Source organism: Vulpes lagopus, chromosome 3 (assembly GCF_018345385.1).
Source record: "Vulpes lagopus strain Blue_001 chromosome 3, ASM1834538v1, whole genome shotgun sequence".
Taxonomy (NCBI): domain Eukaryota; kingdom Metazoa; phylum Chordata; class Mammalia; order Carnivora; family Canidae; genus Vulpes; species Vulpes lagopus.
In genome coordinates, this window is record NC_054826.1 from 128,025,188 (window position 1) to 128,039,549 (window position 14,362).

Genomic DNA, 14,362 nt, shown 5'->3' on the forward strand with positions numbered 1-14,362 from the left:
CGCTCAGCGAGTGTGCCCATCCTCGGAGCCATTGTGAGCACTAGGATCGGCAAGTGAATAGCAGCTGTCATTCACAGTGGCACAGTGGCTTCAGCCAAGGGGGCTCTTGAAAATGTTTTCCAGCAGTAATAACGAAGTGATGCGCGTCATGGACAATGAAGTGGAGGAAATGGAAATAAAGACCTTGCTGTCACGGGGCCGCCAGCTGTTACATATCTTTAAAAACATTTGTACACTCGCACACATGACACACATGAAATTAATTTCTAAATACGAATTCATTACTTACATAAACATCTTGGGGATATGGGCTTTTTTTAGAGACATGGTGGGAAAGAGGCTAGAGTTTTAAATTGAGTCCAAATTCGAGAAAGTCATGAATGCCAAACCAAAGAACTGTGACTTTATTTCATTTATTTTAAAGGTGTGTGTTTTTTTTTAATTGATGAGAGACACAGAGAGAGACAGAGGCAGAGACATGGGCAGAGGGAGAAGCAGGCTCCCTGCAGGGAGCCTGACGTGGGACTCGATCTGGGGTCTCCAGGATCACGCCCTGGGCCAAAGGCGACGCTAAACCGCTGAGCCACCGGGGCTGCCCAGAATTGTGACTTTAATGCAGGGTACTGCAAGCAATAGGTCACAGGGCAAATCTGACCCACTGCTTGTCTTGTCCGTGAGAGATGAACATGCCCTTTTGTTCAGGTATTATCTATGGGCATTTTTTTTCACTCTAGGGGTAGAGTTGAGTCATTTCAACAGAGACCAGATGGCCCGCAGAGCCCTTTATGTATATGCTCCTTTACAGAAGCATGCGGGTGCATGCTAGGATAGACAGTATTGAAGGTTCTGGACCAGAGGAATGCTGTAATGGAAGCCATGAGATCCTGACCCGGCAGGAGGGTGCACGATGGGCTGGAGCAGGGTGCTAACAGCAGTCAGATACAAGGCCACCAGAGCCCAAATGAAGGTGGTCACAATAAATATGGGGAGAAAAGGACAGGTTTGAGAGATATTTCAAAGAAAACCAGAACGTGACACCTGGTTAGATAAAAGTAGAGCAGAAGTGCAGGTTCAAGGCTACTTTGAGTCTGGGTGCTCAGGTTCGCAGCTCCGTGTTCATCACAACTGAACGAGCAGCTGGCCTGGGGTGAGCGGCTCACTGTAGTTTTAAACATACCTGGTCCCACAAAGTGCGTGAAAGGCCTGCAGATGGCTGACGACGTACAGCTGGGACTTGAGCGGTAATGCAAGTGGTAAAGGTCTGTGGCAACAACCGAGGAAGGTTTGGACAGATGATATGTGTCTGATATAAACTGTGATGACAAGTAGCCCATGACAGCCCTCCAAAGAGGCGGGCCCTTCCTAATGTCACATGAGTAACTTCCTGGGGGGGGGGGTTGGTTGCGGGGAGGGCAGCCAGAGTCTGCTCCAAGGACCCTGCTGGTGACCTCCTCCACCCCACCCCACCGTCCCCTCCCTCAGCAGGATCCCTTCAGCACAGTGGGCATCAGGCATGTGGGGCACACACAGGACATGCTGCACACGGACTACAGACGCTCTGGGGTCCCAGGCCCGCTCAGGGCTCACTTTAGCTTACCCCAGAGCATCGCCTACCTCGGGCTCTAGTAGGCTCTCCAGTTCCACTTGGAAGTTCTGCCTCGATTCGCATCACTTCGGGGCAGGTGCCAATGTCTCTGCTTTTCCTCTCTCTGAGGGTTGAACATGTCAAGTTCTTTCTGGCTTGGGCCACCCAGACTTGAGAAGGGATCTGTTCTTCCCACAGCCCCCTGGATTCTGACTCAGCAGTTGGCATGGATTATCCCTAGAATTTACCAGAATGTTCCTGGGCTCTCAGTGCTCAGGCCACTCCGCGGTTGCTACTGCTTTTTTTTTTTTCCCCATAAACTCTCTCCTTTCTGAGGCTTCTTCACACTTTCCCGAATCCAGCTCCCCCCATCTTGTTCACCCCGATAGTCCCTAATCGCTTCTGATCGCCCCACTCATGGGTTACCTCACTCCTCTTCTCCAGGCGAACTTGTGCAAAAATGTGCACAAATATCTGTAACTATTAGCACATCTACAATCTATTTAAATGTTGGCTGGTCCTGGACAGACAGAAGAGTGGGGAGTGAGACAATCAGTATTTGGTCAATCAGTATTTCCACTCCTGGGAGGGAGACTATAATCACAGGATCGACTTCAGAAAAGTTATTTTGTTGTTACATTAATAAAAGGTGGTCTTGTAATTCATTAAAATAGTTGTCAATCTTTTCCTCCGGATTAGTAAGTGTAAAGTTGATTACTATATATTTTTCCGGTCACTTCCTTGTGACAGGCTCCTAGATGGTTTGACAGGTGCCATGCCCTGGGGAGGTGACAGGCATAGCCGCATAACATTTCTTTAGCCAGACGCGCAAGCTATTTTACCTCTGACCTTTGTTCGCTCATCCTTGACTTCTTCATCAAGGGGCAAGCCTAGGCTTTCCTGTCCTCGTTTCTGTTCACATTCAACCAAAATGTATTAACAAGTCAATTCTATTGTTAAGAACAAACCAAGTTCACAGAATTGATATAAAAAATGGAAGGAATGAATTCTTTTCTCATCCAGAGGTTCCCAAGCTCATTATTTATTAACATCAAACAATCCCACTTTTTTAGGCTTGTGTTTCCAAGCCCACGTGTCTTATAAAAAGCCTTTTGTGTCTTACTGAGGGTGACTGCTTAATCTTAGATAGCTTTCAGCGAGAATTAATCTACTAAAATATGAAAAAATCGAACAAAAAATTTAAATATTACTCCCCTACTGAGGCACAAATGAAAAATGCATGCAAACTATTTTTTAAAGATTTTCTTTACTTATACATGAGAGACAGAGACACAGGCAGAGGGAGAAGCAGGCTTTCTGCGGGGAGCCCCATGTGAGACTTGATCCCAGGACCCTGGGATGACGACCTGAGCCAAAGGCAAAGGCAGATGCTAAACTACCGAGCCACCCTGGCGTCCTTTCCCTTTAAAATTGACTTAATGGGACAACTGGGTGGCTCAGTGGTTGAGCACCTCCCTTCAGCCCAAGGGCAGGATCCTGGAGTCCTGGGATTGAGTCCCCTATCAGGCTCCCTGCATGGAGCTTGCTTCTTCTATCTGCTTGTGCTTCTGCCTCTCTCTCTGTGTGTCATAAATAAATAAATAAATAAATAAATAAATAAATAACATCTTTAAAATAAATAAATAAAATTGACTTAAAATGTCAGCTCAGGGCAGCCCCGGTGGCTCAGCGGTTTAGCCCTGCCTGCAGCCCAGGGCGTGATCCTGTAGACCTGGGATCCAGTCCCGTGTCAGGCTCCTGCATGGAGCCTGCTTCTCCCTCTTCCTGTGTCTCTGCCTCTCTCTCTATGTCTATAATAAATAAATAAATCTTTGAAAAAAAATGTCAGCTCACTCTTTTGGAAAGATCAAGACCCACTCTTTTAAAGACAAAGACTGGAAAGGAATATTGAAAATTTTAAAATCCTTTATTAAATTTGAAGTGGTTGGGGGGATCCCTGGGTGGCGCAGCGGTTTGGCGCCTGCCTTTGGCCCAGGGCGCGATCCTGGAGACCCGGGATCGAATCCCACGTCGGGCTCCCGGTGCATGGAGCCTGCTTCTCCCTCTGCCTGTGTCTCTGCCTCTCTCTCTCTCTGTATGACTATCATAAAAAAAAATAAAAAATAAAAAAATAAATTTGAAGTGGTTGGAATGCAGGTAATTCTTTATTTGGCTCTCGATTATTATTTGGGAAATTTAAAAAAAAACCTAACAGAAGAGGAAAAGTAGGAGCTATGTTGGGATGAGAAAAATTTTTTTAAAAATATATATGTTGGGATGAGATTACAAAACGTGCCCCTGATGTTGGATTTTTCTTTTTAATATATGATCGGTATACTAAGTATCAAAGTTGTTTTTCCTAAAAGGAGAAGCTCACTAGCTTAAGTGATGCTGCCTGCGGACAGCAGTCTGGAACAAAGCTAACGGATCCAGCTGTTGGATCTTGGCTCACCTGCCCCCATCAGTGCTCTAGCAACACAAATCAGTCTGCAGGTCCTTAGGAAACAAGGGTTTCCCAACGGCACTAAGAGCGGGGCTCCCCTCCCGGAGTTGCGGGCAGACCCGGCCCGGGCGCTCAGACGCGCACCTCACCGATCCCGGTCCAGCTCGCCGCAGGTCTGGGCGACGCGCTCTGCGCGGAGTACCCCTCGCTCTCTGGTCTCCCGGAGGCTTGCCAGTCAGCAGCGGGACCGCGGGGGCGGAGCCAAAGCCAGGAGTGGGCGGGGAGGGGCGGAGCCATAGCGAGGGATGGGCGGGGCCGGAGTGTGGGCGTGGCAAGAGCGCGGCGAAGGGCGGGGTCAAGCATGGGCGGGCGAAGGTCGGAGTGGGGAGCCGAGCGCAGGGCAGTGCGGGGGCGGAGTCAGAGGGAGAGGCAGGGCGTGGTTAGGGGCGTGGCCTGCGCTAACGGTCGCGCGGCGGGCTGCGGGCGGAGCGCGCTGTGGAGAGGCGGCGGAGCGCGGGCCCGGGCAGGCGCAAGGAGCCGTGGCTGAGGTGAAGGCCTGCCCGGGGCGGCGGGATCTGCGAGGCGCGGCCGCGCGCGGGGGCCTCGGCGCTGCGCTGCGCGGGCCGCGCTAAGCCCCCAGTCACGCGGCTGCCCCTTCCGTTGCTTCCGTTTCGGGGCGCCGCCTCCCGCAGGGGGCTCGTCCCCGGGGCGGCGGGGGGCGCGCGCCTCAGAGCGCGCTGTGCGGTGGGGAGGGCCCGGCGGGGCGGGTGCGCGCGGTGCCCCCCAGTCCCCGCGCTCCGGACTCCCCCGCGGGCCTCCGTCCGCCCCGTCCTGTGGGCTCGGGGCGGGGTGCCCGGCGGAGCTCCCGGCCGCCCTCGGGAAGCCGCTCTCGATTCCGCCCTCTGTTCTTTTTTTGTTTTAAAGATTTTATTTATTTATTCATGAGGGACACGGAGAGAGGGCACAGGCTGAGGGAGAAGCAGGCTCCTCACAGGGAGCCCGCCGCGGGACTCGATCCCGGGACCCGGGGTCACGCCCGCGGCTGAAGGCGGCGCTCAACCCCTGAGGCCCCGGGCTGCCCTCCTCTGTTCTTCTTAAATGATTTTATTTTTAGAAATCATTCTTTCTTTGAGAGACTTTGCTTCTTTAAAAGAAAAAGAAAAAAAAAAAGTAGTGTCTTCCGTCAGCGAGAGCCCCAGGGCGGCCCGCGGGGTGGGAGGGCCGCGTCCCCCCCCCCCCGCCCCCCCGTTCTCCGGAGCCACCGTGCGCTAAAGGAATGGTGGAAACTGAGCAGCAGCACTGACGAGTGTCACGGCGCTGAAACGGCTGATAGGGACGGTACTCAAGACCGGCAGCCGTTCCACGTTTTACTATCGTTCATTCCATGTTGAGGGCTTTTTATGCACGAGCTCGCATTGAACACGGTCAAGAAGTCTCTCAGGCCCCACCTCTGCTCTCGCCTAGAGACGGGGTTGAAATCCCTGCCTCTCCCCACACACAGTGTAACCAGATTGAAGGTATTTGCGGGAGAGTTTTATTGTATTTCTTTCTTTCTTTTTTTTAAGATTTTATTTATTTATTCATGAGACACACACAGAGAGAGGCAGAGACACAGTCAGAGGGAGAAGCAGGCTCCATGCAGGGAGCCCTACACGGGACTCGATCCCAGGACCTCGGGGTCACGACCTGAGCCGAAGGCAGATGCACAACCGCTGAGCCATCCAGACGTCCCTTGCTGGCTTGCTTGCTTTTCTTTCTTTTTCTTTCCTTCTTTCCCTCTTTTCATCCATTTGAGAGAGAGGAGACAGAGACAGTAGGCATGCCCTCCAGCAGGAGGAGGAGGAGCAGAGGGAGAGGGACAGAGAGAACCCCCAAGCTGACTCCCCACTGAGCACAGAGCCCCTCTCTAGGTTCTTATCTTGTGACCCCCTAGACCATGACCGGAGCTGAAACCAAGAGTGGACACTCAACCAATCCAACCCAGAGCCCTGAATTTTGCCATATTTCTAAAAGTAGGCTTTATGGTAACAAATATTTAAATCTGCAGATGTCCCATTCAATCATCTCTCATCTGAAACTCTAAATTTTGGACACCTCGGTGGCTCAGCGGTTTAGTGCCTGCCTTTGGCACTGGGGCGTGATCCTAGAGTCCCAGGATCGAGTCCCATGGCACTGGGGCGTGATCCTAGAGTCCCAGGATCGAGTCCCACATCGGGCTCCCTGCATGGAGCCTGCTTCTCTCTCTGCCTATGTCTCTGTCTCTGTCTCTCTCTCTCTCTCTCTGTGTCTCTCATGAATAAATAAATAAAATCTTTTAAAAAACTCAAAAAACCCCCTCACATTCTGTGTGTCACTGAAACTAACATTCATTACCTAGGATGTCTCTTGCATTCAGAAATATTAAAATGTAAAAAAAAATATTTGCTGAGTTACACATTTTTTGAAAGTGGAAGTTAAAAATTGAAACCGAACTGTATCATTCAAAACTGTAAAATGACATTTTGAAACATGTTTTTTACAGATTTGATCTGTACTAACTTACATTTCACTGTTATAATAAAAACGTTCCCTAAAGAATGAGTAATATATCCAATGCTTTCCTAGATAACTTTTTAAAAGATTTTATTTTATTTTTATTTATTTGTTTGAGAGAGAGTACATTCATGCACAGAGGAGAGGGACAGTGGGAGAGGGAGAAAGAGTCCCAAACAGGCTCTGCACCCACCGAAGAGCCCCACATGGGGCTTGACCCCACAGCCCTGAGATCATGACTGAACCAAAACCAAAAGTCTGACTCAACCAACTGCACCATCCAGGCACCCTCCCAGATGACTTGTTTTAATCTTGGAATTTTTCATGGGTTATTTCAGTTATTTAATTTACGCATCCAACTTATATTTTCTAAAATGTAGATAAAAGAATGGCAAACTCCTTTGCATCAAAGACCTTCACTGCACTTTCAGATCTGCATCCAAATATGGCTAATCTGGTAGGTTTTAATGATATAGTTTGATTACCAAATTTATGTGGTAATATTAAATACATTAACATTATTGGTTCATTTGATACATACCTATATAATTAATGAGTATATAGATACTCATTACATCAATACAATTGTCGATATTAGATAACCCGCACTTCTTCAATTTTATGCCGGGTAATGAAAATTAGTCTCTCTTTTGTCTAGAGTAGGATATTGTAGATATGACCAGCAATTGTTCAAAATGATCAAAAGTTTAATTGTATTATTTTAATTAAATATTTAATAACAGCTCAAATTTATCATTGTAAAGTTAAGTTTTGTTCGGCACTATGTATTCTCTAATCAAATTATACTTAAGTTAAAAAAAAAATTATACTTAAGTTAGAGACTTAAATACTTGCCACTGTGCTCCTTTTATGACATAAAGGTATACAAAAGATGTATTTGTGAAATATGCAAAAATTCATTTTTTACTGAAGGTTTGTAGTGGAATTCAATCATTTCAAATATGCCAAGACTGTTATTTAGTCAAACAAAATCTAGGTGGAATCATCTTGTGAGATGAAGCATTTAACCTAAAGCAATCACATCCCCTTCTTTCCTTGCCCTAAGCGGTCTGTTGTTTGGCATTTACGAATCAGATTTCTTAAAATGGGATACGTTTACATGTAACCTTATAGTGCAATTAGAGTTTATTAATGTTAAGAATAGGGAGCCCAAGTTCTTCTGATGTAGGCTCAGAAAAAAAAAGAAGAAAGATAATCTATTTGTTAATTTCCTCTTCAGTTAGAACGCTTTGCTCAATATTTCCATTAGTTGTGTTTTTCTAACAAAATTTGTGAGATATGCATGCATGTGGAATTTAAGAAATAACAGCAGTGTATCTAAATGTAGTAAGATTAGTTAATAGCTCAGCTAGAATGTGGTGGTCTTAAAAACTTGAACATATTTTAAATGTAACACATTATTGCAAGGTTAAAATCACTTGCTAGCATTAATAATATGTTTAGGTTTATCCTTTCAGGAAAACATAGTTATATTTGTTTCTTAAAGTACTTTTAAATATTCAGGTTTTGTCTAGTAGTGCTAAAGAGAACATTAAAATGTTAAGATGTTACTATATTTAGGATTTAAGATCTAGGACTTTAGAGCTTAGATTTATTAGCAGCAATGTACAAGTTTTGTTACAATCAAATTTATTTTACTGTTTAGCATGTTCAGATTAAGGAGCTAAGCAATTTTATGTGGATTGTTAGAAAGTCCTATATTAAAGAAAGCTTTGAAGACTATGGAAAATTAAATTGCATGTACATATGCTTTGAATGAATTCAGTAAGAACTGATAGCATAGGGCAGTTACTGTGCTCCACCTAGTGATTAAAAATTAAGTAGAAACATGCTAAGTATTAAATGATTATATTTGTAATAGCAGTTAACTGTCTTATTACTTTGTACTATTCTTTGTGGAATTGAACATTTATGAAGTTTTTAGATGTTTGTCTGGAGTAAATATATTTAAATGGCTCCTAGTCAAAAATGCTTATTAGAGTCAGTAAAATATAACAAGTCCATGAAATTAAATTTACCATCTACATCTGTGTTTAATATTGGTCTTCTATAACCCTTTTGTTTTTCAGAAAATAATTGGTATAGTTATTGGGAAAACAGACGTCAAAGGCTTTCCAGACAGAAAAAGCTGAGTTCTATTTAATTCTTTGTTTCGTTTTTCATCAAGTGTGGCTTATGACTACAACAAAGTGTATTTAAGTGATTAAATTTCTCATGCCTGTTTAACTCCTTAAGAGCAGTGCCCATTGCTGTATTGTATGGTACTCAATTTAAGGCCATATGTGTGAGGACATTAAAATCATTTTTAATAATATGTAAGGCTCTGTGGCCATAGTAATGGCCATGTTAATGATCATATTAATGATCACTTTCAGCCTAAGAGACATAAATACATGGGTAAATCTAAGAAAGAAAATGTTAAGGAACAGGAGTTTTGCGCAGGGTTGTGTCCTGATAGAGTAGCAAAGAGGGAGAGAGGTATGGCAGCAGTATCTATGTATTTACTCAACCAGGCAATCCAGCAAAAAAAATTAATCTTTCATATGTGGAGAATACAGTTAACTCTGGTTTTTGTGGCTCTTATTGAGTTGTTTGAACTCTATAAAAGTTTTAGGACTATGGAGACATAATCCAAGACTAAAATTAGATTTTAAAAATCAACCTTATTTTTTTTAAAGATTTTTTTTTATTTATTCATGAAAGACACAGAGAGAGGCAGAGACATAGGTAGAGGGAGGAGAAGCAGGCTCCATGGTGGAACCTGATGTGGGATTCGATCCTGGAACTCCAGCTGGAACTCCAGGATCATGTCCTGAGCTGAAGGCAAACGCCCAACTGCTGAACCACCCAGGCGTCCCTAAAAATCAACTTTAAAACCAAGTTTTCTAACATCTGAGTCAATACACAATGATATGATGTAAAATGCCAAAACTGGCACAGTACTACTATTAGTTTTTAAACCATTAGCATTGCTTATGAGAAGTTACAGAATAAGCACTTCTGGGGAGCTTGAAGGAGTCAGAGCTCTAGTCAGCCAGACAATAATTTCAGCAGAAGACATTAATTTTGTTTGAATCACCTGAGTACTTATGGCTCTGGTTTTCCCTCTTGGTGTAGTGATGGTACCTTTATTTTAATTTCATGTAATATTCTATTATCATGTTTGATGTAAATACTTGCTTATGCCTTAACTTTACTTCGTTATGATTAATTAGATCAGAATTATCATTTGAATGGTTTGAGAAAGGCTGTGTTTCTGTTTTCTAAGCTCTACTTAGGAAAATGTCAGTATTTAAATATTTGCTAAATCGCAACAATGAAATACAATTTTTATCTCACAGACCATGCAGGTAAAGGATGATTCCCATGGTGTTGAAGTACTTTTTATGATTATATATACAGAACTCTTTTTTTTGGAGAAGATACGCTGACTTTAAAAAAATATTACACACATATTACTATATATTTTTTTTTTATTTATTTATGACAGTCACAGAGAGATAGAGAGAGGCAGAGGCACAGGCAGAGGGAGAAGCAGGCTCCATGCACCGGGAGCCCGACGTGGGACTCGATCCCGGGTCTCCAGGATCGCGCCCTGGGCCAAAGGCAGGCGCCAAACCGCTGCGCCACCCAGGGATCCCATATTACTATATTTTTATAAAACATTCAAGCAGTACAGAAGGTCATAGAAAAATGAAATTTTTTTTTCAAAATTTAATTTCAAGTAGCCAACAAAAAGTACATACTTAGTTTCAGGTATAGTGTTCAATGACCTATCAGTTGTATATAACACCCATTGCTCAATTCAACTCCCAGCTCTTCCCAGCCTAGTCCCCTTCCCAAAGGTAAATGCTAATAAGAGTTTGGTAGATATCTGTAATTTATATATGTATATTAAGTTGTTACTTTTTTAATTAGCAAAAAACAGTAAGGAAATTTTATTTTGGGAAAAATATACCTGCTGACCCCTAGTGGAGCCTTTTACTAGCACACATTTATTTGTTTTGAAATAATTTAGATCTGAATCATGACTTCGCTTGAAACAATAACAGTAAGAGAAAAATGGAGAATCTAAGCTAAAATCTGTATGGTTCAAGCCAACATGTCATTTCCCTCCAAATACACAATAACTGGGGAAAGGGAACAGGGATTAATAGTGAGGTATCTACTTTTGTAGCTTTGAGATTCATTAAAGCATAGCTTACTTTAGAATTTGTATTGGAAATGTTATTTTTACCATGTGTTTGAGTGTTTGTCATAATAATCATATTTGTTCAAACCTAAGTTTTTCATTTGAAACATGAAAGTATTGGTTTCCCTTAGATATTGGATCAGAGAGGTACACTTTCAGTTTTACGATTCGGGATTCACCAACCCATTTTGTAAATGCAACGTCCTGGGGCAGCGAAGGTTACATCAGGTCACTTTCTGACAGCTTTAGAGTTGGAGAGTGTGGTAAGTTGGCATTGGTTCTTGAACCGTTTCTATTATAGTATTATTCCTGTGATATATTTGTGGAAACCACATTGAGGGAGTCAAAATAAGACACAATTCATAATTCTTAAGAAACTTATCAGAAAAAAAAAGTCAGGCATTAAGAGCATAACACAGGCAGTCAGCATTTTATTACTTGAAACATATAAATGTGATAGTCACATATTTTTACTAGGTGGATTTCTAATCTTTGGTTTATTTCATATTTTAGTTTGCATCAATTCCTGTTGTTGCTATAACCATTTATCTTTCAGTAAGCATAATAAGACTATTAAATAGCTTTTGATAAAAGAAAATACTTGAATTTTTAATAGGATTTTTGAAAGCTTTACTTTCAAAATACCAGATCTTTGGCATCCTTTACCCATCCTAGGATCCTTCTGATAGAACAGCGTCATATAATTAAAAAACAAGGACTTTGAAAACGGATAGATTTGGATTCAGATCCTACTTCCAACATTTGTTTACATCCTGGCTTTGAGAAAATTGCTTAACCTTGTTGTGCCTCAACTGTGAATGAGTACCCTATAGATTCTGTGAGTGTTAAAGGAGGTAGTATACCTGGTATAAAGTATAGAATGCTCTTGTTCAGTAGATGGCAGTGCTAGCTTCATATTGGAAACAAGAAAGTACGATACCAGCTCTCTTTCGTGGTAGAAAAAAGAAGGGAAAGAGTAATGCACGTAATTAAACTACTCTCCAATGCTGCACAACTGGGCAGGCTATGACCTGTCCCTGTCACTTGTACCTGGTCATATACTTATTGCCTCATGTTATGAACTTGCAGGGTTGTTTGTAGTGTCTAACTGAACAATAAAGTACTTGAACATATGGATTGTAAAGGCAGAAAACTTTGTAAACTCCACAGGGCCCAGTACAGTCAGAAACATTCCTTGGATGAATGCCAGCTGGTAGTTCTATGGAGCTAAAGATACATTTTGTTTTGTTTTGTTTTTACGTTTTGGTATTAAACTATAGGTTGATGGTTGTGAGGATAAATGAGGTAAAGGTTCTTAAAAGCTTAAGGTAAAAAATAATTATAAATCTAAATAGGATCATAGTGTGGTGGAGTGAAAAGATTATAGATTTTTGAATCAGAATGACTGTAAGTCTAGAGCTACTGGTTTCTAGATATAAAACCTCCAGAAAGTTATTTAACCTCTGTAAGCTTCAATTTCTTCATTTGTAGAAAGGGATCATGGAGTGGTTGTGTGGGGAATCAGCAAAACAGACACAAAAAGGTCTAACAAGACCATAAGGAAACAAAATCCCTAAAATGTTGAGTCATAAGCTGATAAGTTGTGGAACTGAAATCAGGAGCTGGACTGTACATGGCCTTTCTGCCCAGTAGCTCTTATTTCCTAGGGCTACTGTGAATTGGATGAAGTTCAGTTAAAATATATGTTTTATGGAAGGGCAAGTTGTAACCAGATCACTGGTTCAGTGTAATTAATCAATAAAGCAATATTAATGCAAGTCATACATTGGGATTTAAACACAAAGCATAAGAAATGTCATCTGGGATCAAATCAATGATCATACCCCAGGATTCCATTCCTCAGTCATATAAGGAGAGGACTCTGAAGGGTATGCTACACTGATTCAGGAATTAGAAATAACATTGTAATGTTCATTGTGATGCACACTTGTTTTTATGTATCTAGTTACTTTTTTGTAATAGCATCATATTTCTCCTTCTGTTGCAGTGACAATTGAAAATCCTCTGATCCAAAGAAAGGAATTAGAAAGAGAGGAAAAATTCAGCCCTGCAACTCCTGGGTAAACGATCCAGCACAGAGTCAATAGCCTTTGTGCTAGAGTAACCACCACTGTTGTGTCTGTGTGTCACATTAGCAGAGAGCATACTGAGGGTACATGCTTCCATTTGAAAATTAGGAGTTTAATTCTTCCTCACAGTATTTACCTTTGATTAAGAAATAATTTACCTTGATACAGGATTACATGAAAACATGGCTGTTTTAGTACTTTTATTCTCATTCTTAGATTTAGAAAAATTTAACTCTGGTTATATTAAGGCTGAACAACGATAAAGAAAAAAATCTTCACCTGTGGGGTTGTCCAAGAAAAAAAAATCTTGGAAGTCCTATAGATGTGTCATATCAAGGTATAACTTTGCCTACACGCCTTCCTATTTTAGTTCAGGTTCACTGGAGGGAGACCCTGGAGGAGGATTTTTGTGCAAGTGGTTTGTTGAGGGAAAGCTCTCGGGAGCAGCCTGTAAGGGAAGGATTGGGGACAGCAGAGACGCAGGTTCGGCAGGAGCCCCAACTCTGCTTCTTGGCCCCAGAGGGAGCTCTGGAGCATGAGTGGCACTGCCCCCCCCCGCCCCGAGGGTAGGGGACTGGGCTTTTGTGGCCTGGATTCACAAGTTCTTGGCTGCATCAATTCCCCACCACTGGCATATCTGCTTGAGAGCAGCTCTCTAGAGCAAGGTGACATTGCTAAAGGACTGAGTGGGGCACAGCAATCTCCACTACATATACACCTGCAACCATTTTGAACCCTTCCCACCTACTGTTCCGACCTCATACCAGACCCCAAGTCTCACTTCTGTGCAGCCACACAGATTCCTTTCCACTCTGAACACCCTGAGCTCATTCTGTAGTATGGGCTTTTGCACACTCACTTCCCTCTGCACAGAACAGTCTCTTCCCATCTGCTTTGAATGTTTGCTCCTTCTCTTCATTGATGTGTCAGCTTTAATGTCACCTCCTTAGGTCTTCTCCATTTACTCTGTGTGTAGTGGCCCTTCCAGTCCATCACTAGGACTTCACTCTGTGCTGTTATCCTCATAACCCGTTCTCTGAGATTATTTGATTAACTGTTGTGTGTGTCCCTCTCACACATGTGAACTCCATGAGATCAGAGATCTTGTCTGTCTTCTTCACCCCTGTATTCCCTGTACCTAGACTAGGGCCTGGCACATTCTAGCTCTCAGTACATATTGATGGAATGAAAGAAGTGGGGGGAGATTAAGGGGCGAAGAGTGTTCTTGGCAGAGGAAACAAACATGAAACCTCCTGGCCTTTTCCAGAACAGTTGACAGTAGGTTGAACCATATGAAACTGTTGATGTTTGACTATTTTTTGCTAAAACTGCCACTTACCTATTCTAGTAGTCTAATATGGTTGGGCTGGCTATAGAGCAGGGGCAGGGGAGCAGTGGAAAGAAAAGCTTGAGAGAGAAGCAGAGACACTTCCCAGACAGCTTTGCCTGGTATACCAACTTCATTCTTGGCTGACAGCTAACCCAAAGATCTTTGAGCT

General features: G+C 42.9%; 1 protein-coding gene across 5 annotated transcripts in view; it reads left to right on the plus strand.

Moving 5' to 3' along the window:
- Window positions 1–4,481: 4,481 nt before the first annotated feature.
- Window positions 4,482–14,362, plus strand: part of MEIOB (meiosis specific with OB-fold) — a 28,082-nt gene continuing 18,201 nt past the window's right edge. For all 5 annotated transcript variants that reach the window (XM_041747457.1, XM_041747456.1, XM_041747458.1 and 2 more), the window contains exons 1-5: window positions 4,482–4,576; window positions 6,941–7,017; window positions 8,651–8,708; window positions 10,905–11,036; window positions 12,782–12,854. In XM_041747457.1, the coding sequence (XP_041603391.1) occupies window positions 6,949–7,017; window positions 8,651–8,708; window positions 10,905–11,036; window positions 12,782–12,854 (332 nt within the window). In that variant the 5' untranslated portion in view covers window positions 4,482–4,576; window positions 6,941–6,948. The remainder of the gene's footprint in view (window positions 4,577–6,940; window positions 7,018–8,650; window positions 8,709–10,904; window positions 11,037–12,781; window positions 12,855–14,362) is intronic.